The sequence below is a fragment of the Anolis sagrei genome, chromosome 4 (assembly GCF_037176765.1).
Source record: "Anolis sagrei isolate rAnoSag1 chromosome 4, rAnoSag1.mat, whole genome shotgun sequence".
NCBI classification, from domain to species: Eukaryota; Metazoa; Chordata; class Lepidosauria; order Squamata; family Dactyloidae; genus Anolis; species Anolis sagrei.
The window spans coordinates 149,190,376-149,216,010 of record NC_090024.1 but is presented as its reverse complement, the minus strand read 5'-3'; the positions used below and the strand labels follow the sequence as shown (position 1 = coordinate 149,216,010).

The 25,635-nt window shown below is 39.8% G+C and overlaps 1 protein-coding gene across 1 annotated transcript in view; it reads left to right on the top strand.

Moving 5' to 3' along the window:
• The window catches only part of PLPPR5 (phospholipid phosphatase related 5), a 124,261-nt gene that overhangs the window by 81,057 nt on the left and 17,569 nt on the right, over positions 1-25,635 (top strand). The window contains exon 4 of the mRNA XM_060773942.2: positions 25,193-25,369. Coding sequence (XP_060629925.2) covers positions 25,193-25,369 — 177 coding nt within the window. The remainder of the gene's footprint in view (positions 1-25,192; positions 25,370-25,635) is intronic.

Here is a 25,635-nt window from a genome sequence, read left to right as displayed (position 1 = left end):
GGGTGAATGGAGGACAGGCAGGAGGGTTGAAGGCTAACATTCCTATTTGTTAACTTTTGTAGTTTAATCAAAAAAGAAAAAGAAATAGGACACACACATAAACCACTTTGCCTTCCCTGACAGTTTTGCTTATTGCTTAGACTCCCTGGCAAAAGAGCAGAGGTCCTTGGCTTATTAGTTGCATCATTGACTATGAAATATTGCCCTGGTTGTGATTCTGGACAAGAGCAGGAAGCATAACACTAATTGGCTCCCACCGTTGAGTAATCGCTCTTCTGCCCCATGAGTCTGGCTGTGCAAGACTCTTCTGCAATCCCTTCTCTCTTGTCTCTCGTAGGCTGGGACACTGCAAGACAGTCGACATTGCAATCGGATCAATACAACGATGACACTTTCTTCTTCCTCAGTCCCAGATGGTGCAGTTCTTCTGCTCACCCTCCCACCCCCATACACTCCTTGTGCTTTCCAACTACTCACTACATGGCCAGTTGATAAATAGCTTTTGGCAGAGCCTCAGTGCAAACAAGAGGAGAGGGTGTCATAGGAACCTTTTAGAGGAAATACCATCATGGGTATTCCTGACAATAGGACTGTAACTTTAGAAATGATGGATGGGCATATCTTATTGGTAGTAGCTGATTTTTAAAAAGTGTGTTGCTGTTTCTATTTAAGCTAAGTTGTATTGAAAATGTCTGAACTTTTCCTCTGTCTTGCTCATAACATCAAAATGGGTTTTCCTTCTGTTCTGTGAACTCCAAGAAAGACACTTCACCATCATCACAGGTCAGCTCCATTTCTGGAAAGCTTAAATTACAACTGTGCTAATGCTCTACATAGCAATCTCTCTCTCTATATACACACACACACACACACACTGAAAGGGAAGAAACATTCTTCTGATGTGGGTTGAACCACTGTTTTTAAAAATCAGGGCTTTCCATCAATTGGATGTAATTTGAGGCCATGTGCCTGCAGTGGTTAGGGGAATTAATGAGGGACCTACCTTCCTTCCAAGCTGGTATACATAAGTATATTTGGCGGGGAGCTAGAGCCAGTCAAGAAGGATCAGAAGCATTAATCAGTTTTGCTTATTAGAAGACCTGAGGGACCTTTCAGATACAAAGTCAGGCTACACAGCAAATTGAATTTTGCAGTATAGGCAACTGGCTCCCTTCCTATCTAGGAACGACCTGGCTACGGTGATCCAGGTGACGGTCATCTCGAGGCTTGACTACTGTAACGCCCTCTACATTGGCCTTCCTTTGTCAGTGATCCGGAAACTGAAGCTGGTGCAAAATGCAGTGGCTCGTCTTCTCACCGGGGTGCTGGCGAGGTGTCATATTACCCCAATTCTCCAACAGCTGCACTGGCTACCAATTGAGAACCGGATCACTTTCAAGGTGCTGGTACTAACCTTTAAGGCCTTATATGGTCTGGGACCGGCGTACCTAAGGGCCCGCTTATCCCCCTACCAACCCCAGAGATTACTCTGGTCTGAAGACCAAAATCTGCTTGCAGTCCCTAACATCCAGACCTATCATTTGTCATCTACTAGGCAGAGAGCCTTCTCAATCGTGGCCCCTTATTTATGGAATGCCTTGCAGGTTGAAACTCGAACCATCCGAGACCTACTTGCTTTTCGGAAAGCCTGTAAAACTTTTCTTTTCCGACAAGCTTTTGATGGGTGAACAATCTGGGCTATGCCTGTTCTCGCTGCCTATTGTTATTGTTATGGTCATTTTAAAGCTAATTGTATTGTTTTAATCTGTTTCTGTAAACCGCTCCGAGCCAAATTGGGAGTAGCGGTATATAAGTTGAATAAATAAAATAAAATAAATAAAATAAATATATATTGTGCTCTGCCCTGAATCCCCTTTGGGGTGAGAAGGGCATAATATCAATGTTTTAAATAATAAATAAATAGGAACAATTGGGTTCAAGTCTCAAAAGAGAAGCATTGGGAGCATCAAGACAGTGCCTTTTCCCCTCCTTCCACTCCTATTTGTCAAACCCCACTCTTCCAAATGGCATGGCACATCATGTGTGCACACACAGTTTCTTGCATGAGAAATGCATTAAATTTATGATAATGCCAGTGTCTATGCATTCATGTGATAGCTGTGCTCCCCTTGCCAGAGGCATATGTGCCCCCTTGCAATTTATGCAATGTGTGCAAAGCAAATGGAGTAAATGAAGCAAATTGCAGGACAGACTGGCCCATCCTTTTCTATTTCTATTCTACTTTTCTGTGCCTAGTAGTAGCATGAGAGTGGTGTGATGCAACAATTTTCATCAGGAGAGCAATGGCTTTAATGTTTCTGCACTTGCAATCCATCCTCCATTACTCTTCTGTAGTGCTCCGATAAACGGTTGGGAAAAAAGAACAGAGTGCCACTGCCCAACTGTTCTGTGTTGATCATCTGACAATACAAACTCAGCCCATCTTTCCTACTGCCATGTTTTGTTTTTGTTTTTTTTTTGTTTTGTTTTTTTTCTTTCTTTCTTTTTGCTGAGCAGTGGAGAAATGTCATGGCTGGAGGGATGCCTAAGGATTGGCTATGGGATTCACCTCTTTTCTAATGTTGGTAGAATTGGGTCTGAAACTGTGGGCTTTTTGTTAGTCTTCTATCTAGAGTATGCACATCTTCTGTCTAGAGAAGTGGTTCCCAAGCTGTGGTCTGTGGACCACCAGTGGTTCCCAAGAACTAAAATATGGTCTGCGGCCTCACCTTTGTTACACCATTACAATGAGAGTGACTGGTCTTGCAAGACCCTCTTATAGTACCAAGGCAACAGGGATGTTGGGAGGCGAGAGGCTGACTACCCACAAAAGGTGCGACACCAAGCTTCCTGACTGCTATGCCTCCTCCTCCTCCCTCCCCCTGAGCAGAGCCATTCCATGTGGCGCTTGGAAGCGGGGGCACCTTGGTGTCTTTGTTTTAGGCCTGTTCCTGAGGTTATTTGGGGTACTGATCCAGAAAATTGTGTTTGATAGACCACATCAGCTCTACATTATTAAATATGGTTTTCTGTGAGCGAGCAGATGGCGACTACTGGATGACATATGTTCTGTGTAAAAAACTAGAGCTGATGTGGTTTATCCAATGCAGCTTTCTGAATCAATACCCCCAAATAACCAACCCAAATCTAAAGTTGACCAAAAACGGATTGGTAATCCTTTTGGTACTAATGTTGGAGAGTTGTCCCTGTTCAAAGTTGTCCTTGCGGGGGAAAAGGTTGGAAACCACAGATTGATCTAGAGTATGTACATCTCACTTTCACAATCTACTAATGTAGATGACAAAAGTTTTCTACTACATTCCCAAGGACCTCATCACACTAGAGAATGGACTACTTTAAATCCAATTGCTGCCTCCTCCAGAATTCTGGGGCTTGTAGTTGAAGGAGGGGCCTTTAAACTGCTCAGCCCAACAGTCTTGGGCCTCACTAAACTACAAACTCCAGAATTCTGTAGGAGGCAGCAACTGGAATTAAAATGTGATGAGGCACAAAGTAAGGGTTTTAATGGAAACTATTCAAGCTCACACTCATAGATCATTGTATGTACTTGGAATTTTGGGGAACATGTGAGGCTCTCCTTGGAGTGCGGAACTCCTTAAGCCATTGGTCTGGTCATCAAACAATGCTGGGACAAAGTTTTATTATGTGCATGAATATCCTCTCATCTGCCTGCAAGCACATCCTATTTCAGCTTGCATTTACAGCTAGCAACTGGTAATCAACTGAAAACTATGCTTAGTGTTAACTGCAGTTTATGGAACTCCATAACCTTATCTCCGTTCCTGACAATTAGACATACACATTGGGGCTGATGGAAGTCCAAAATGCCTAGAGGGGACTAGTTTAGTCAATGTTGTTAGCCAAGATCATTAACTAGATGTTTTGCTGCCCTATAATTATAATTAACCACTATCATCTACCCTGGTCTAGATAGAAGGTTTTATCTAGAACTAGAAATACTTAATCTATGTTAAGACCCATTCAGAACAGTGTCAATTATCTTATCCAGGACTAAAGTGACATATGTTGATTCAGTAAATGCCTAGTCTGGATCCATCCCATAATGAGTAACTGTGGTTAGCTAAAAAAGAGAAATGAAGTGTTTGAACATGTGAACCAGAAACCCACTGCAGTTCTGGCACATATAATTAAACTAGGCTATACTCATTTCACAATTACATTATTAAATCAAAGATTAAATTGATAATAAATCATTTAAGCCTTGGACATACAAGTAAATATTGAGATATAAAAATGCAGCAAAGTTAATAATTAATCACCAGTATTTGTTTACTTACCTCGATGCATAATGTGGTTTACATATTAATGTTTAGTTTAGTTTTGTCACCTGATATTCCACATAATAAACAAGTATGACTTTGCATTTCAGTGCAAGTTTTGCTTAGAAGGATCTGAGATATTCTGAAGCTTCATGAGGTGCTTAGGTGTAGTCTTATTGAGAACATAGTCCCAATAAGAGTGAGAATGAAGGCTTATTCACGGAAGAACAAGATGAGGCTTTAAGATAGTGGTTCTCATCCTGTGTGTGTCCCCAGATGTTTTGGCCTTCAACTCCCAGAAATCCTAACAACTGGTAAACTGGCCGGGAATTCTGGGAGTTGTAAGCCAAAACATTTGGGGACCCACAGGTTGAGAACCACTGCTTTAAGCAGAGCTTGGTAGAGTTAACCTTTTTTTGGTCTCAGCCAACATGACCAATCTTGCTGTTTGAGATACATAGCTGAAAATTAACTTTACAAAACTTGTATTAGTAAATGACAATTTGGGTTTGAGGCTCCCCAGTAGACCTCTGTAGAGCAGTAAAGATTAGGAACAATTTGGAGGAGAGACATAGCATGAATACAATGGTGCTTAATTTCACGCAGTACTATCTTCCTTTAGAATCCTTCCCAATACTTTTTCTGCAAAAAAGAAAAATAAAAAGATCTATGTTTGGTGCATCTCTACTGTAAATGCAGTTTTACACAAATGTAATTGCCATAGTGCAATCCTGTGGAATCATATGGTTTCTGTACAAATATATCTGTTTTCTCCCAAAAACAACCACATGAAAACTTTGCAGAGAATAAGTCCTAAATTGCAAACAGTTGATGAAATGGGCTGGTTTTCTAAGACTTTCCTACAGCAAGAACAATATGGCTAAATTACTTGTTGCTTCCTTCAAAATGAAAATTAGTCAAGAATTACATCTCTACTCTTGGGATGTTTATCCAGCCTATTCTGTGAAGTGACCACTATCTCTGGATCTCCTATAATGCATTAATTCCAATGATACCGACAGCTTTCTTGTTCCTTACAAAAAGGAAAAATGTAAATGAACTGCAACAGGAGCCTTAACTTTCCAGGATTTTCCAGCTTGCCTTCAATAGCACTGAACATTTGCTTTGATAGGTTACCCCACCATTTTGGAGCAGGATTTGGGGGCATGAGAGATACTATAGCAAGGACAGGATCTCCCTTCATCTTTCAGTGGCAAAAGTACCAAGTGCTCTATTGTAAAACAGCTTTTGTTTGTTTGTTTGTTTGTTTAGAAAGGTACATGAACATTCAATTGTTAGCACCAGTTCAGCTAATTTAATGTAAGAACACTTCATTGCCACAAATAGAAAAATGTATTAGATAAATGTAAGGGCCAACCACCAAAGAGATGGCTCTGTGTACCTGATCATGAGTGGGAATACACCATACAAGTAAATTTTGGAGATATTTGAGTGCTGCTTTTAGCTGTTTGAAGACAAAGGCTCTAATGAGCCAGGCATGTACTTGTCGTGTGCTTTGGCTCTAAGCGCCCCAGCAGAGTTGAAACGTTCATGGAGTTCATTTTAGGAGAACAAGAAGAGACATGAAAAGAAGGTCCTTAAGTTCATGGGGAATATCAAGGATTTAGGAAGTTTGATGATAAAGAGAGTTGTCAATAAGCAAGTCCAAGGTGAGGCACATAGGGTGACATCTTGCCCATTTAGGACAAAGAAAGAGGAAGCCAAAGAGAAGTCTGGGAAACATGTCAAGAGTAAAAGAAATAAGGAAGCTCCAAGAAACAGAAGTGATTAAAAACAAAGCAACACAACAGGCCAAAATGAGTCAGTTGACTCCAGCACTTGATGCATCCAGTATGGGTGCTGACAAGAAGTGTATGCAGCTGATGATGATGGATACAAATTCTGCCAGACTTTGCTTGATGGAAGATCACCTGGAGATAACTGGGATCTCCTGGTAGCACTGTGTAAGATTTACTCATATATCTGAAACTTGAAATATTTCTTCCACTTAGAGTCGACAATACTGTGCTTTGCTGAACCCTTGTACTATATCACAGCTTGTTTCTTTTATGCTGCTTCTTCGGGTGTCATCCCTTTGTGGGAAAGCATAGTACAATGTTGTCTGCCTTCACATCTGTTTTATCTCCTGCTGTAGAGAGGGAGACAAATCCTTTTTTGAGGCCCAAAGCATGATCTCAATCTCCACTGGTCCCAGAAGTGTCATGCCTTTTTTCAATGTTTTTCCTGTTGGGTGGGTGATCATCTTGACTTGCCTCCTATGAGAAAGATTCTTTCAGCTAAGGCATGACATTAATACACCTTGGGTCCTGCTCAGTATATTCTTTGTAACATTGATAAAACAACTACATCAAATTAACAATGCTAAAACACAGTACCTATAGGGATGTTATGTTGAAGAGGGAGTAAATTTGTTTTTGAAGACTCCGAGACTAACTCGGGAACCAATGGAGTGAAATAAGAAAAGAGATGCCTTCTGAACAGTAGCAAGAACTTACTGACTGTAAAAGCTGTTCAACAATGAAATAGATTGCTTCGGAGTATGGTGGACTCTTCTTCTTCGGCTGACTTTAGACAGAGGTTGGATGGGCATCTTTCAGGAGTACTGTAATTGTATATTCTTGCATGGCAGGGTGTTGGACTACATGGCCTTTGTGCCCCATCTACAAACTCAAAGACTCTATGATTCCATGTGTTCAAATTATCACATGTCAAGTCATACTGACCTATATATTTAGAATGACCATGAATTGATCAGAGCATATTTTGTAGATATGGTATTCTTTTGTCTGCAATTTAGCATTTCAGTTTACTTAATGACCAGATTATGAAATTTTATTCTTTGCAAACAAAGATACTAGATTTTCACATTATGGTGATAAATTCTGCCCAGTAAGATTTTGAAATGAAGTTATGTAAAGTACACTCCTAGATAGTGCCAAGTCTCTAGTCAGTTATCACATTAGAAATGTGTATTTATACTTGGATTCTTCAACAAAAGAACTTCTTTTAAGTTTTCTGTAAGCTTCATGGTTTACATGTATATACAGTCAGCCCTATCTATCTGAAATTCTGAATCTACAGATTAAACCATTCACAGTTTGACAATATTCCCACATTAACAAAAAATCCAAAAAGCACACCTTGATTTTTCTCCATTTGATATAAAGGACACAGTTTTACTACACCCACTAATACATAGTGGGACTTGAGTATCCACTGATTTTGGTAACTACGAGATGTCCTGGAACCAAACCCCAGTGGATATCAAAAGCACACTGTATTTTCATTACCTTCATAGAACATGAATTTCCCTTTTAGTCTTGCAACAGACTGGTAAAGTAGATTAGGCTCATGTGGTCATTCAATCCATCTCCTAGTTGAGTGACCCCTAGATCTCCTAGTGGTATTCCATTCAGACCACCTCACAGGGAGTATGGTGGAAACTTGGTTTAATTGAATGTTCATTTTATTTTATTTTGTTCTTTCTTGATTTTCTTTCTTGTTTATTTAAATTAGTTTGATTAACATATACCTACTGCATAATGAAGCTATCCTTCCTATCAAAGTTTCAAATTAATTTTCCTCATTATTGTCTCTCCAGCAAGTTAGTTTACTCATCATCTTCCGATATATGAAGATTTTTTCTGACCTCTAGTGGCTCTTACCACAAATTACTATGTTATTATCTTTTTGACTGACTTTACAAAAACATTTCAAAACATATTTTTTGGGAAAGAAAACCATGAATGCATTTATTTGTTAATATTCTATTGAATGAAGAAGTTGCCATAATAACATATGGTGAGACATGATAAAATCTGAGGATTTCATTCAATTTGTTGTTGTGTACATTCAATTTGACTCTGACTTATAGTTGGTTACCCGATCATAGGAATTTCTTGGCAAGATTTATTAATAGGAGGTTTCCCATTACCTTCCTCAGAAGCTGAGAGTGTGTGACTTGCCCAGTATCACCCAGTATGTTTTTGTGACTGAACAAGGCTTTGAATGGAGTTCTAATACAAAATTGAAAGCACTACTGCCTCTTTCCCTGTGTTGCCCGATATATCAGACAATAGCTGGCATTCTGCATTGAAGTCAGGTGTTCATATCCTAGAGTTACAATACACATTCACATTGTGACATTCCTGTCACAATCATAAATGTTCCCCTAAGCCTACCTTAAACTACAGGGAGACACTATGAGCATTGGAAATTTCAGCATGGTAGAATGTGGGGGCTTAGAATAATGTAGCAGCCATTTCCAACCTCAAGCTTTAACAGTCTTCTCATCACACCATGACTTCGAATGGGCGGCGAGGGGTGGTGGTGGCCATATCACATTAAAGTGGTCCAGACAAATGTGCCACAGACCTTTGTTGCTTAGAAGAACACCCAGGATTTTAAGGTGAGTTTGGGGAGTTGAATCTTTAGGCCATTCCTGGATACAAATTAAATGTAGGATCTTGTCCAATTGTATGAAATTGTATTTTTACGTTTTGTTTTCAAACTTAAGAGCTTTTAAACTGAAAGAAGTAAATGTCCTACATCCTAAATCTCATCTTTCTACAATCTCTAATGACAAAAAGGTGGTGGATAGGTTTCCCAGAACCTCAGGGCAGGTTTATGGGGTTATAATGGGAAGTGATTATTGCATCTTGTTTCCACTTATAAAAGAAATTATATCAACAGATGTATCTCATTGAACTTTGACCAGTATCATTTCTACACTTAAATACTCCTCTTTGATTTACATATTAACATTTCCCATACAATTTCAGTGGTATTCTTCTTTCTCCCTTTGTCACAAATCATACGTATATCAAATAGAGTTTTAAGTTAACTTTCTCAGAGGGAAAGAAAAGAATAAAGGATGAAGACCAAAGAGTAATGATAGTATATTACTGGCAGGGGAAAAAAGGGTAATATCTATGGCTGTGTAGCAGAGAAGTCAAAGGAGGAAAAATAATTTGATATAATTGGAATTGTGCCTGGGGAGAAATACAATGGGCTCTGTCAATTTTATTACATCAACACTCAGTGCATTTCTGGCACTTTCAAAGCAAATGTAAGAACAAATGCCTGATTTGCTGTAGAGGCATTACAAGAAGACTGGTGAACATAGATAAAAGATGGGGAAAATGATTCCCCACACTTACAAGCTATGCATCTTGAGTTTTATCTAAGTTAAACAAAACTGATTCCACTACCATCAATTAGACTTTGGCTTATGGAGTTGTGTGGGCATGTTCGACTAATGTCTCCCACCAGCAAACCCAATTATGACACAAACACGGTGTTGGGATGACAAAAGGCCACAAGGTGTTTATTGCTTACAGAAGATAATTAGGGTTGGGAACCATGCATGGAGCCTGGATCTGGGATCAGACAGCCCGCTGCTTACTGATACCACTTAACCACACCAGGGAGTGCAGCTGTTATCGACCAGCACTATACCGGGCCACAGTCACCATTGCATCAGGAAGTTGTCACAAAAGAACAATGCTAAACTAAAACCATTAACAGTAAAACATGTATGAGGCGTAGGTGGGTTGGGACACCAAAAGTTGCACTAGTTGGTGTAGCCTAGTGAAATCTTAAGAGGCTGCTCAACACCTTGGGATGGCCAGCTGCAACCAATCAGGGGGCAAGCAGGGGCTGCCTCTGATTGGCCAGCCACCTGTCTGATGGGAACTTTCCCACCACCAAGAGGGTGTCTGGGAGGAAGAAGCCCCCTACTGATGTCATGGCAGGCAGGATGATGCCCACTGCGGCAACGTCTCTGCCCAATAAGTCAAGCAGAGCATGAGGGCAAAATAAAGGGATTGATTCACAAGTAAAAAATTCTGCTTACGAAGGACTGAAGACCGACAGGTTGCAGGTCCGAATCCGGAGAGAAGCGGATGAGCTCCCTCTATCAACTCCAGCTCCTCATGCGGGGACATGAGAGAAGCCTCTCACAAGGATGATAAAAACATCAAATCATCCAGGCGTCCCCTGGGCAACGTCCTTGCAGACGGCCAATTCTCTCACACCAGAAGCAACTTGCAGTTTCTCAAGTCACTCCTAACACAGCAAAAAAAAATCTGTAATGCTAGAAATTTGGGGAGTGAAATATAATTTTATTTAAGGAACGGACTTTTCATTTAAATGGGCAATGATTCATTTGCACCATTTTGCTTGGTGGTGTTTAGATTTTCTAGGAATCACGAACCTGAATTTCACCATTAATATTACTTCATATTCTTTTAAATGTTCGATCATTTTCCTTCAAGCTTCCAGATTTATAAAACTACATTGTGGTTCCTGTCACTGCCAGCTGTCAGTACAATCAAACTCAAGTTAAAAAAAGACCAAGATTTAGAATGGCAAAAATACTAGAGTACAGGTTAATAGCAAAAACACCATTATGTAGGAGTCAATATAGTATCAAAATACAGTATGAACATTGATAGGTATAAGTGAAACCCCATTACCTTGATTTGTAATTCCTACACAATAATCTTTCAAAAGGTTTCGATCTCCTGTCATACTATTACCCCAAACTTCCATATTTATAATCCTGGCGATAGGTGGACAATATTGTGTGTGTGCGTGTGCGTGCTGTACATGTTGATTAGTTCAATGAAACACAATTCATTATCTGGTAAAATTATTTTTGAGTATGACTGGTGAAATTACAGTTTTAACTTGTAATGTTTACCCTCTGCTGCAAATACATTCTGCATTTCTGAGAAAGATATTTCTGTATCACAGCATTTCCCAAGATATTTGTCCTTCCACCTTTCATTTCTTTTGCTTCCTTTATTATATGCTGATTCAAGAGCAAAGATAGCAGAACTGTATGTCTAGTGGAATCATCAGGAGTTGATTATTAATTGGTTTAGATTTAGATACCACAGCTGTATAGTGATAAAGATGGGGATCTTTAGGTATCTTGACCAGTGGTAGACTACATGCTTTAGATGCAGAAAATCCCTATCTTAACCTGTGTTAAAAGGGTCAAGTAGCATAGCTTCTGTCCAGGACTCAGGAGAATTTCTGCCTCTCAAAGTGGCAAATGCAGGACTAGATGGACAAATAGCCAGATCTCGGCCCTATCATACTACCCAGTTATCATCCCACTTTAACTATTATGGTTCCATTTTAGAGCATTCTGGGATTTGCAGTTGGGGAAGAATTGCAATTCTCAGCAGGAGTATTCTAGTACCTCAACAAACCACAAATTCAAGGATTCCATTGAGTCCAGTCATGGTAGTTAAGATAGGATATCACACTATAACTATATAGTGTGAATGGACCCTTGACTAATTTAGTTTCCTATCTTCCATGTAGTTATTTATTTATCATGTCAGAAGCGAATTGAGAGTACAATTATAATGTATTAAAAAAACACAAAGTTAAAAACTTGGCATTATACTAAATCTCCTTTGACCAGAAGCTGGCCACTTGGAGCGCCTCTGGTGTTGCTGTGAGAAGGTCCTCCATTGTGCATGGGCAAGGCACAACTGCATTGTAGTAAGTGGTCTATGGTTTACTTTCCTCCACACTCACATGTCGTGGACTCCATTTTGTGGCCCCATTTCTTAAGATTAGCTCTGCATCTCGTGTTGCCAGAGCATAACCAGTGCCTTCCAAGTTACCCAGTCTTCTGTGTGCCCGGGGCGGGGGAAGTTTCCCATCCAGTATCAGTTACTGGTTGCGGTTCTGGGTTTTAGCCTGTCACTGTTGGACTCACACTTGCTGAAGTGTTCCTGTTGTCTTATGTTGCCTATTCCACTAAAATGAACTACATGGAAGCGATACTTGCAGGAATACTTCCATGTAGTTTATTTTAGTGGAATAGGCAACATAAGAAAATAATGCAGGGTTATACGGAAGCTGATTAGTACTCCCTTCCATCATGTTTGCTTTAAAAAGCTGTTTCTGGAGCAGAAGGGTCTCTAGTTAGCAATTAAAACTCACAAAATATTTTAGCTATGTGTGTCCCAGCTGTAGAGTTGGAATGAAGGCAATGGATCACCCAGCTTTGAAGTTTTAACAATGCAGAACCAAAAGAAACTGCTAGTTCATGTAACTTGGTATTATCAACTGTAAGAGGGAGAAATGTTTTGAGTTTAAAGTGGAATTCTTTTATAGCCCTACCAGGAAATCCCAGTTATTACCATGTGGTCTATTCCAAGTACTAAATGGGCCTTGCCTTGCCTCCAAAATCAGATGAGATTGTGGTTGTTCAGAGTTAGAAGATTAGAATGAACCATCTAGGAACTTAAGATTGTCTGGGGAAGCTCTGCTCTCGATCCTGCCTTCCTCGTAGTCGCATCTGGCGGGGACGAGAGACAAGGCCTTCTCAGTGGTGGCCCCTTAGCTGTGGAACTCTCTCCCTAGGGATATTTGATCAGCCCCCTCCCTCCTGACTTTCAAAAAAAAGTAAAAACTTGGCTCTTCGAACAAGCTTTTGGAAATGCAGTGTAATAGATAAACATGAAACTATGAAGAATGAACATGGAATGGCTAGACAATGCTATTGGAAAATGCGTTTAACAGGATGACACTGGTGATTATATGTTTTTAATGGTTTTTATATGGTTTTTATATTGTTATGCAGATTGTTTTTAATTGTGTTTATTATGAATGTGTGGCATTGAATTGTTGCCAATCTGTAACCCGCCTTGAGTCGTCTTAGGGCTGAGAAAGGCAGGCTAAAAATACCATAAACAATAAATAAATAAGAGCCTTGCTGGATCAGAGATACAAAATCCTCTTTCTTGGAGACTTATGGGAAGTGCCCAATATGAGAATGCAGCTCTCTTCCATTGCAGTTCCCCATTAAGTGCCTATAATCTGATAGGTAAAATATAGAAATCATAATGAGTCACATTTGATATTGTTAAACTAATCCTCCATTAAACTATTTTTTGCATATCTCTACATTCTAAAGAAGTGAATTCCACAGTCCATCAATGTTCTGAGCAATTCCATTATTTTGTGTATCCCAAACATCTCATCATTCAGCATCAACAGAAGATCCTAGGTTATAGGGATTCTGAGAGAGAGAATTAAAAAATAAATAATTATATAAATTTCCATCAACTCATGCCCTCTCAATATTCACTGATTTTCTGTTACATTTCCAGGACAACTGTTACATTTCCAGGGCTAAATGTCACCCCAAATATCTATTCAGGGCAATACCAAACCTTGAGTTATGAGTTTTATTTTATTGTTTTGTGTTATTATTGTTATTGTTTTTACTGATGTATTGTGGGCTTGGCCTCATGTAAGCTGCACCGAGTTCCTTGGGGAGAAGGTAGCGAGGTACAAATAAAGTTTTATTTAATTATTATTATTATTATTATTATTATTATTATTATTATTAGGGGAGGAACAGGAGAGACATTTTAGAATTTTGAATAAAACAAAATAGGATTGATTTTCTTTGTTTGCCAAAGCCTTTTCTGCATTTCGAAAGAGGGACAAAAATTGCAAATTGGTCATTTTATTTCTTTTTTATTTTGTAAAAGGAAAAGCAAAAGAAAAAGGCTCCAAGGGCATACAACACCCACAGACCACACTTCCCCATCCTAACTGCTTTGAATGTGATTTTCCTGCTTCTTGGCAGGGAGTGGACTGGATGACCCACAAGCTCTCTTCCAACTCTATGATTCTATGAAATGCTTTCAAATGTTGCTACTTTTTTAAGAACAAAAATATCATTCATTCTTGAAAAGTATATTTCATCTTCATTGCAGAGTGGAAGCTTCATTCCACATCCCCAACTATTCAGCATTTTATTCTTATCATTGTCCCTGTAGTTTTACAGAACTACCCAAAAAGTCAATACTTTAATAACAGCTGTTATAGTCCAACAGAGAAAGATAATTTCTTCCTAACAAAATACTACCATGAGATGGTGCAATATAGATTTGAAAACCATTAGGCATAGAAGTAATAAATTGCTTTCTAAAATTTTATGCCATACCTGAATTCATTATAGTAAGTAGTGCCCTCTTTAATTATAAACAAATATTAGGGAAACCGAAAGATATATATTAAAATGCCACCAGGCATTTGGAGAATAGGGCTAAGTAGAATTCAACACTAACAATGGTCATGGATCTAGGCACTATATTTTAATCTGTTTTGATGGTTTTAACTGTTTTAATTGTATTGCATGTTTTATCTTTTTAATCATTTTTATGTCTATTTGTTATGTCAATTGTAATGTGGCATTGAATTTTTGTGATTTTTTGTAAGCTACTCTGAATTCCCTTTGGGGTGAGAAGAACGGGATAGAAATGGAATATTGATAGATAGATAGATAGATAGATAGATAGATAGATAGACAGACAGACAGACAGACAGACAGACGGACAGATACGTGCCTAACTGGTGATTAAGATATAGAAAATGAAACAGTTTCAGTGACTGTATAGTAATAGTGGGTCACTGAGGGTCAAACTATACATTAATGGATTTCTTGTAATTGCTTGAGTTACTTTTCTGCAGTGGGATTTTTCCCAGACTTAAATGCCTCAGCATCATATTTGCAAATTAAGCTGGTGTTTACTTTCCTATGATCAATCACAAAACAAAATATGTTTAATGCTGAATATCTCTATGACATAGGGGATGAGGGGGAGACATTTCGATTGGCATCCCAACAATGCCTAATGACATTAAGTGCCACCGGATGGTAGTGACCCTTTCTCACCTCTGAAGCAGTCCCTGTGGGAACACTTATCGGGGATGATCCAGCATCAAGTATGTCAGATTGACTGCAAAATAAAGATCAGTGTAGATGTGCCTCCAGAGTTCTTCAAAAGCAGAGAAATTAGGAAGGGAACACTAGTGGTCAAGAAACCAACAACACCATCCATATGAGCCAGCTTGGTCAGCACAAAATGTCAAGACTTCTCTTGGATGAGAACAACATTCAAAACAGTGGGAGGGTTTGAATATAATATACTATACAATGACATGGCTGGCTGGTGCAAAAACATGAACAATTTTAAAGACATTTAAAATCTACCTCTCTATCATCAAAATCCTTGCTTCTTGCTCTGTCTCATCAAAGAGGGTATAGTGTGAATCTCTTTCAGAATCCTTTTAAATATTTGAAAACTGTCAGTATCTGCTCAGTCTCAATCTTTTTTATTCCTTCCTCAAGGGTTTTGCTTTCAAAAACCTTGAGAATCTTTGTCCTCTAGGTATCATTTCCAATTTGTCAAAATCTTTCCTGGACTGTAAGGACCACAAAAGCAAGACTTTTTAAAGGCATCAACCTGTTTCCGCAGTATGTTCCTGCAGAGGTTATTTGCTGTCAGCTGTGCTTCCTCTGAGTATTTCTTGCCTAAGAAAACCCTGTGAAATTCACAGGGTTGCCATAAATCAATAGGAATTTAGAAGGTGCACATAGACACACATCTGTTTCAGAAAGACAAGTCAAAATAAGAGACACTTTTGTTCTCTTTTAGCTATAATCACCAACCAAACTGATGCTTATTGATTGATTTATTAGAACAACAATTAAATTAGGTTCTAATCTAGCAATAAATTACACCAGATTAGAAATAATAGAAGCCTTAAAAAATAAATGATCGAAGTTCTGTTCTTACATCCATTTTGAACTCTGGAGAAACCATTTATCTTTTTCATGTGTTCTCTAGGAAGAAGTGTAATGACAGAGATGGAAGGTAATTGGTTTAGGTTAAAGCTAAGAGCAGTTTAATTGAGAATAGGCTGTTTTGCACAATGATGGCTGCAGGCACAGACTGTTCATCTTTCTTGGATTGAATTTATTGGTAGCATCTGACCACAAAAGTTAGCTTCTTGCTTCAGAGCCTTTTAGATGCTGCCCTCAGAGTAGAACAAAATTTGCAATAACATTCCCAAAGAGGGTATATCTGTTGCTGGATCCCTGTTGTGGGTGGGGCAACATCTGGAAAAGGATTGATTGTATAGATACATCACTGCATTCCCAGGTGGTCGCGCTGAAACTGCTTTCCCCCCTTGCAGCAATTAGTTTTAGAATCTTACTATGCATATTTGCATGTATAATTTTCCCACCATTCATATATTCATCCAGTTTTGCTCTTGTGTGCCTTCAAGACATTTCCAACCCATAATGATGCTATCATGAGATTTTCTTGGCAAAATGTGTTGAGAAGAAGCTTGCCACTGCCTGACACTAAGGGCCTTTCCACAGAGCAACAAAATGTGACTTGAAGTGGCATAAAAATGCCAGTTCCGTGCAGCATTTTGTCTACATGTAGTTGCTTTAAGCAGTCCCAGTGGCAGGGGTCTGGCCACATGGCCCAGCTGTGCTGATATCAGTTCAGCAGGGATGGATATGGGCAGTGCATCCTGAGCCCCCCTGCACCCCATTTCTCCCCCAAAACAAAGTTTCCTCACCATAGTAGCAGTGTCTGTAGTTCCTGGCACTACCTAACTCAGAACATGATGGAACTTTGGAGGGAGAAGCCCCCACCTCCAAAGGTCCAAAACTTCCTAATGAAGCAGGAAATAGAGACCATGTAGTAATGGTAAGCCATGCCATTATGTCATGAGCGGTGCAGGATGGCTGGAAGACACTGCCACCCCACCTCCTTGGGCTACCTGAGCCTGGGGAGTGCAGAATGACTGTGGGGATGCCATTTGGTACCATACATAGTGATCCAAAATGGCCATCTCTACTGCCAGAGCACTGACAAAGGTTTGGATCTTCCTGTTTTTTTTAAACCTGAGGTCAAACTGGATTAATAGGCTTACCCTGGTTTAAAACACATTAGCTGGGATGCATTGTTTGGATGCCCTAGACTAATGCAAGGACTCCAATGGATTAAATGCCAATGAAGATGCAGGCTAATAGAGTGTGAGTTGCCCAAGGTCACCCAATATGTTTCATGACCAAGCAAGGATTTGAACTCTGGTCTCCAGAGTTGTAATCTAATTCACATATCCTGAAGAACTACCCTAACCATAATTAATCAGTTATATATGGCAATTAACAAGGCAATGGTGATGACTCACTAACCGATGTACTGAACTTGGCCTGCCAAACCTCCTCATCCAACTAACTGAGCTGCAAGAGAAGGGATGACTCCCTCCTTGAGGTTTCCTCTTATGGAAGGCAAGAAGGGAATAAAGCCAACATCATCGGTTTTTTGATGGAATTGCTTTCACCCCTGATGGAATATCTTTCTGAGATAGTTGCTTCCTACTGGTTGTTCTATTTGTAGCCTGTCCTTTTTCATAGAAACCCAGGGCTACTAGTAATCTAATTCAAAAGTCACAATTAAAAGCACAGGTGGTGGTAGTGGTTGTATACCTTCAAATCATTTCCAGTTTATGGCAACCTTTCATGGGGTTTTCTTGGCAAGATTGTTCAGATGAGAGTTTGCCTTTGCCTTGCTCTGAAGCTAAGAGAGTATGACTTTCTCAAGGTCACCCATTGGGTTTCTATGGTTAAGGTGGAATCTGAGCCCTAGTCTCCAGAGCCATAATCAAACCACTCTGCTTTGCTGTAATAACATATTACAAATATTTAAAATAATAACATTAAAGCTGTCTACTTACAATACAATAAAAGCAATGCAAATAAAGCAGCATGGAAAAATATTAAATTGTCCTCTACTCAGCGTCCTTTTTAATTTGCATTTGAAAAATAAGAGTGTGAGGCATAATTATTCCCATGGAATGACTAAGAACAGAAAGTTTCATAGCCAGGTTCCACAACAAAAAATCCTAGCAGGTGACATTACTCTGTAAGAGCCTCTTTATATTCCATTCAATAACACTGTCTCCATGATTTTTAATCTAAACACAGGTAGTCTTCCATGTTCAGAATTCCCTGTCATTGAACACTTCACCAGCTCATTCCTCATGGAGCCCCGATGGAAGTAGATGTGCATCATGTGATGAGATCAGGCAGGCTCCATGCTGGCTGCATTGGTGAAGTGTTCTACGACAGGGAATTTTTCTAAATGTGATAAGGTCCTATGTTCCTTTCCCAATGAGCTAATGACTGGGCATGCCCTGGACCAGCAGTTGAGCATTTACTCCTTTCTTGGGCTGAAATCCAATTGTTAATCTCCACAAAAGCAGACTAGTTTCAGTGGAATTTATATAAGTATTTTCCTATTCAATAAATCTGTTCTAGCATACTAACAATTAGAGGCCGTCATAAGCAGAGAAAATACAATGAATGGGCAATCCAGAGGAGTATCCGTACTGCACAATTATAGCAGTTTCATAGCAGTGCCACACTCCACTTTCTCAGATTCAGACAAGTAATCTGAATATTAAGCAAATTGTTCTAATTGTGCAAAATACATTAATTTCCATTCCAGTTATTTATTTAAAATATTTATTTAAAACTTTTATATCCCAATCTTCTCAACTTCTGTAGAGGGACTCAGACCGGCTTATGTCAAGTCAGAACATTGATTTTTACATTTTTCTTTCACTGTGTTTCAACCTTAATATAAGTTGGTTTGTTTTTAATATTTATTGTTACAGCTGAGGACACTTTAAGGGACCCCATATCTGGGCCACTGTTGAAGGGCTGGTCACGGGAGGCAAACAGGCAAAATGCCCAGTCTCAGGAGTAGATCAAAAGCAAGGTTTATTCCATCATGGCCATAAGGAGACGGATCAGCCGTACTGCACACACAGGTCACAGTACTTGTAAAGGCTGCCGTGACTCCACACCTCTGCACCACACATTATATAGGTTTTTCTTATCTATCAAGATTATTTATTTCTATTTATTTATTTCAGTTACTTCTACCTCGCCCTTCTCACTCCGAAGGGGACTCAGGGCGGCTTACAAAGGCACAATCCGATGCCAGCATCACATAACAGTAGTAAACAAATAGCAGCAATTAACAATTAAACAACAGTTCCTGCATTACAACAATAAAACCAATAAAAGCAATACAAACCCAGTTACTCCTCATTGATGGTCAGCGTTCGCTATCTCATAGTCCAAATTCCAATTCCACATTGTCAGTCCTGTCAGTCCTAATCGTCTGATTGTCCTTATCTAGTTGTCAGATTGCCCAAAGGCCTGGTCCCACAACCACGTCTTTACTTTCCTCCTGAAGGGGAGGAGGGATGTTGATGCCCTAATTTCCACCAGGAGTGAGTTCCACAGGTGAGAGGCCACCACTGAGAAGGCCCTGCTCCTCGTCCCCACTAACCTCACTTGTGATAGCGGTGGGGTCGTGAGCAGGGCCTCCCCAGATGATCTCAAACTCTGGGGTGGGACATAGAGGGAGATGCATTGGGACAGATACACTGGACTGGAACCGTATAGGGTTTGGTAGGTCAAAACCAGCACCTTGAATTGTGCTCGGAACTGAACCAGTGGAGCTGACACAGCAGGGGGGTGGTGTGCTCCCTGTATGACACTCCAGTGAGTAGTCTGGCTGCCGCTCGCTGGACCAGTTGAAGTTTCAGAACAGTCTTCAAGGGCAACCCCACGTAAAGTGCGTTGCAGTAGTCTATTAGGGATGTAACAAGAGTGTGGACCACTGTGGCCAGATCAGACTTCCCAAGGTACGGGCTGCACATGTTTTCTGCACGTTTTCTGTGGCAAATTTCAGCCAAATATCTGTTGCCACTCAGGTCCCAGCCCATGTTCAGCCCATGTTCAGCAAGCCCTACCTTCACAATTAGCTTATCTGTTGCAGAACACACAATTTCATGGAGCATTTCCATCCTGTGGTTGACATGTTGCTCCTTCTCTGCAGGGAGGGGTACCTTCTTCCCATTTTTTAAACAAGGCTTGAGCCTCCTTCAGCACCATTTAATACTTGGATGAAGGAGACCTAAATGTATGCTTAGATATAGAATTTATTATGTGGCCTAGTGCTGTAACTACATTCAATCAAAACTGCCCCAAAGACTAGACCTTGATTCCTTGGGAACATAATTCTGCACTTCCCATATTACCTATTTTGTTCGATTATCTTGAAATGAGTCTCACTGAATGCTGTGGACATACATTCTGAGCTACAGTGAAACATCCATTTGCCCTTGGTCAGTGAGCACTGCATACATATGTCATATATGATTGCTACATCTAGTTTTGTTTTGTTGGTGATAACCTATAGCTGGAGGGGTCACCAATTACTAATTTATGTGGCAGGAGTATTTGGTGCAGGAATACCACAAGGTATGAACAGCCTACCTTAAGCCTTGAGAACAAACATCAGGAAGCAATGGTTCAGCCAGGGCTTCAGGATACAAGAGTTTAAGGACAAACATTTTATTTTCACACTCTCCAGTTTGCTGTAAGAAACATTTTTGCATCCAAGCCTGCCTTGTAGCCACATACTGTATGAAGCCATTCTTAAATTGTGGGCCGTAAGGAATCTATCCCCAAAGCCACTGAGTGTTTATTGCTCTCTCAAGATGAATGTTATGCATGTGGGAGCAAAACAAGTAGAAGGTTGGATTCCTTCTTATTTCATCGTTATTCTATCCTAACATATTGACTTGGGCAAAAAAGAAGGAAAAAAGAACCTGCTGCAATTTGAGAAGTGCAGATAAAAGGCAAGCTGTGAAGAGAAAATCATGTTGCTTCCCAAATGAGGGGAGAAAGAAAGAAGGGTGTGATTTAGAAATGTGGTCTTCTTCTTCTCCCCTCCTCCTCTTCCTTCTTATTTTATTTTAACCACTGATTTATTCAGTCTTTTAAAACACAATTATTTGGGTTATTTTGCCATTCACAAAACAGGTTATTTAACAAGCAGGTGATGAGGTTTAGCCTTTTGCTACAAGTAAAAAAACCCACAGTTTTCCTGCAAAATTATGTAAAGTGCAGCGTTTTGCAAACGAGAGGAATTTTAACATTCACAAGAGATTTGGGCATGTATTGTTGTCCAATTCATGTACTCAAGAGAGAGAAAGAGAGAACAAAAAGTTCTTGCAAAACTAAATAATCTAAAGTCATCAGATGGCAGCTGTTCCACATGGTAAACAATGTCACATTACTTTTAATTGTGAATTCACAATACAACACTTTGATACCATCTTACAGAATGTTGGATATTTTTGTATGTTGAGCCCTGTAACATAACTATAGTTTTAAAAAGAGTTCATGACAAGTTAAAATACCTCATTAACCTACAATTTCTGGGACCCCAAAAGGCAGAGCCATAGCAGTTAAAGTGGTATCAAATTACTATAAGAAGGGAGTGTGAATACGCCTAAGGACTATCACAATTATTTTAGATTTTCTGAAGTTGCTGCCAATAATATGGTATTTGGCAGGTTGTCACTATATGCCTCCAAGTTGAATCTGACTAAAGGCAACGCACAATTCAAAAAGGATATTGATAAACTAAATTGTGTCCAGAGAAGGGCAACCTAAATTATCAAAGATTTGGAAACAAAGCCCTATAAGGAACGGCTTATAGACCTGGGGATATTTAGCGAAGAGAAGAGAAGATTAAGAAAAGATGCCATGTTGAGGAGGGAGCAAGCATATTTTTTGCTGCTCTAGAAACTAGGATACAGAGCAATGGATGCAAATTGCAGGAAAAAAGTTTCCACCTGAGTATCAGGAAGAACATTCTGATGGTAAGAGCCATTTGGGAATGGGATATGCTGTACTGCCTTGGATTGTGGTGGAGTCTCCTTCTCTGGAAGTTTTTTAGCATATGCTGGATGGCCATCTGTTGAGGATGCTTTTATTGTGTGTTCCTGCATGGCAGGGGGTTGGATTGGATAGCCCTTAGGGTCTCTTCCAGCTTTATGATTCTATAATTATATTTTAGGGTTTTCTTGGACAATTATATTCAGAAGAGGATTGTTGTTTCTTTCTTCCAAGTTTGAGAGGGTATGACTTTCCCAAGGTCATGCAATGGATTTATATGGCTGAGTGGGAATTAGGGTTGTGCGCAGATTTTGTTTACTCCGTTTCCTTTGATATCTATAGTACTTGGAGAACTCATAAAGGTTAAGGGTCCTCCTGGTACAAAAACCCACCCGACAAGAAAGCCGATCTTGGCTCCTCCTCTCCTATTTGGCAACTTTTTTCTCCTTCCCTTCCTCTCCTTCAGGTAATACTTTTAAAATATTATTATTAATAGTAATATCAGCAAACAAAAAGAGAAGCTTATCTCTCTTCTAGAGCTGAAAGTAGAAACAGCTCCAAGGAAGCAAAACCTCAAGTAGAAAGGAGATTGTAGCCTTGCAGGCAAGTGAGGGGATTTTTAAGGTAGTCCAGGGAGGATAGCTCGACTGAGCTCCAGGTCATCGCTCCTCCTTCCCTGGGCCACCTTAAAATGTCCTGGAAAGCTGTTGGTGCTTGGAGAGAAGAAAGTGCATGCCTGCCTCTCCTCTGGAGAAAACAGATTAAAGAAGCAGTAAACTCAGTCTCCTCCTCTACAAACAGAAAGGACAGGATTCAGAAACTTAGAAATTGTAACTCTGGTGCTTTTTAAAATCCAGATCGTAATGAAAGATATGTAAGGGGGGAGGTGGGAAGTCCCCCCCCCCATAATGGGCTGCACTGCTACGCACCAAAAAGTTGTCAGATATAACCAAAAACATGTGTGCAATTTCAAGCAGCATATAGTAAGCAGTGTTCACTGTAGACCTGGGATTTAATACTGACTCAACCTTGCCTTGAGTGAATTGCCTTTGGATTGGAGATAGATCACAGTTTTTAAAAGTGTCAGAAATAGTACCATAGAGGTATCTCTGATGGTGTATATTCACATTTGTTTTTGTGCTATTCTCATCAAACAAGTTTTGCAGGCTTTTCAGCCCCCATGGAAAACCTCATTTCCTAGAGGTAAGTATTATATCACATTCCAAACTCCTAAGACAGTCATGATCATATGCAAAACTGTACTGTTGGTGACATATCAGGAAATTTTAGTTAACTCTAAAAAATCTTATCCATCTATCAGTTTCCAGAAGACCAGATTTTGAATACTATTGTGGAATGTTTGTCAGCATCTTTTACCTGATGACTAGAATCAGTGACATTACAAAGTCAATTTGTAGGCTTCTGCTATTTCCTTCTAATTCTTGCATCCAAAGGTACATTTTACTGGGCAATGAAAAATAGCCTGTGTCTCCGCTTAAGAGTTCTGCACACTTAGCCCATCACTTTCACTTAAAAGTGTGCCAGTATTGGAGCAAAGCCCAGACTGCAACAACATTACTTGGTAGGCTGCCGCTTCTTGGAAATTTAGACAGAAAGGTGCATTTTGATTAACTGTGGAAGTGTCTCATTTTTTATTCTCTACACACAATGGGGGTGATAAATATTAATTGCTCTTAGCGGATGGGCCAATGCAAGAAGAGATGCATTGGCTGTCTTTTCATTATTGCTGAAAGTGAGACTGAGAGCCTAGAAACTGCTGCTACTATTTTCTCTGATGTTATCCAGGCTCTTGTTAAGTTTATTCATTAAAAAACTGAGGGTATGCTCTGTGTGTGCATAAATGAGAAAAGAGCTGAGTAAGCAAGTCTCCTGCTGCTGTAGTTGGATGGGCTTTATTATACTACTTGGTAAACATATTTGCTTCTGCTGTAACTGGACTGTTTCCTACTCTAGAGCACTGATTCCCAACCTGTGGTCCATGGACCACCAGTGGTCTCCTAGAACAAAAGTATTGTCCATGGCCTCACCATTACTACACTGTTGCAATGAGAGTGACTGGTCTCGCGAAACCCTCTTATAGTGCCAAGGCAATGGGGATGTAGGAAGGGGAGAGGCTGACTACCCTGAAAAGCACAACAAGCCTCTTGAGTGCTGCTTCTCCTCCTCCTCCCTTCCCTATGTGGCGCCTGGAAGCAGGGGTGCCTTGGTGCCTTTGTTTTTAGACCTGTTCCTGGGGTTATTTGGGGTACTGATTCAGACCATGCATAGACCATGTCAGCTATAGATGATCAAATATGGTCTTCTGTGGGTGAGCAGATGGTGACTACTGGATGACTTTTTTTCTGTATCAGAAACTAGAGCTGATGTGCTCTATCCAATGCAATATTCTGAATCAGCACCCCAAATAACCAACCTGAATCTAAAGTGAATCTAAAACCTTATTCATAATCCTTTTGGTACTAATGTTAGAGAGTGGTCTCTGGTCAAAGTGGTCCCGGATAAAAGTGATCCCTGGTCAAAGTGGTCCCTGGTCGAAAAAAAGGTTGGGAACCACTGCTATGTAGGAAAGCCATCTACCATCAATGATCGATTAGGAAAGATTCCAGGATATAAAGGAAAGCAGGTGAAAACAGATACCAGTGGATCTATATTGACCTGCCTTGACCCACATTACTGCGAGCCAGCTTTGTGCATAGTTTGGCTACCACAGGCCTGATTTGGGGGCTCGTTGCATTGTGGTCATTGTAGATGTACCTGAGTGTCCCATTCATACTATATACTTACAGTGCTGTAATTCCATTTTAGCTTTAGTTCAGTCCTATGGTATCCAGAGCTTTTCAGTTTCAGGTAAACTATTTGGAATTCTCAGCTCAGAAGCTTTAGTGTCTCACCAAATAAGGCCCAGGATTCATTAGGCAGTTAAAGTGGAATTGTGTGGAGTGAATGAGCCATAGGATTCACTTTGTTAAAACAGCGACAGACAGGATACTAGTTTTTCAGTTTTGTTTGTTTCCAATAGCATCATTTCTTAATATTTACATTGCATTTTATACATAGATTTAACTTTTGGAACCGGGGTTCAAAATTGGTGTATTAATCTACTTGATAAGGGAATATTTTGTACAATAGTTTAAGTGTTAATTTTCTAGATATTATTATTTCTTTTACTAAAAGAAAACTATTTAAAATTCAGTGGAAATTGATATAATTTTAATGATATATCCTGTGGTTTTTTTCATCCTAGATGTATATCACCAACACGATAAAAGCCAGAGGAACAAGACTGGCAAAACCAGTCCTTTGCTTTAGCTTAATGTGTTTGGCATTCCTTACTGGTATCAACAGAGTAGCAGAATATCGAAATCATTGGTCGGATGTGATAGCGGGATTTGTAGTTGGCATTTCTATAGCAGTCTTTTTGGTAAGTACAGTTGCATATGAATCTTTCTGTTGCATTGGGTTTGGCTACAAAGGTGTCCCTGGTGGTCCATTTATTACACCAGAAGCGCTTTGCCTAAAAATGTGCATATATTCTGCCTATATTTACGAATTACTGAACATATGAATTACCTGAAGATATGCTAATCTAAGCCCAGCATGGATTTCAGTGAACACCATCAGAAAGCACCCTTATTTCTGCAATGGATGGCTTATTGATTCCCTTGGGAGGACTAGTTCCATATATGC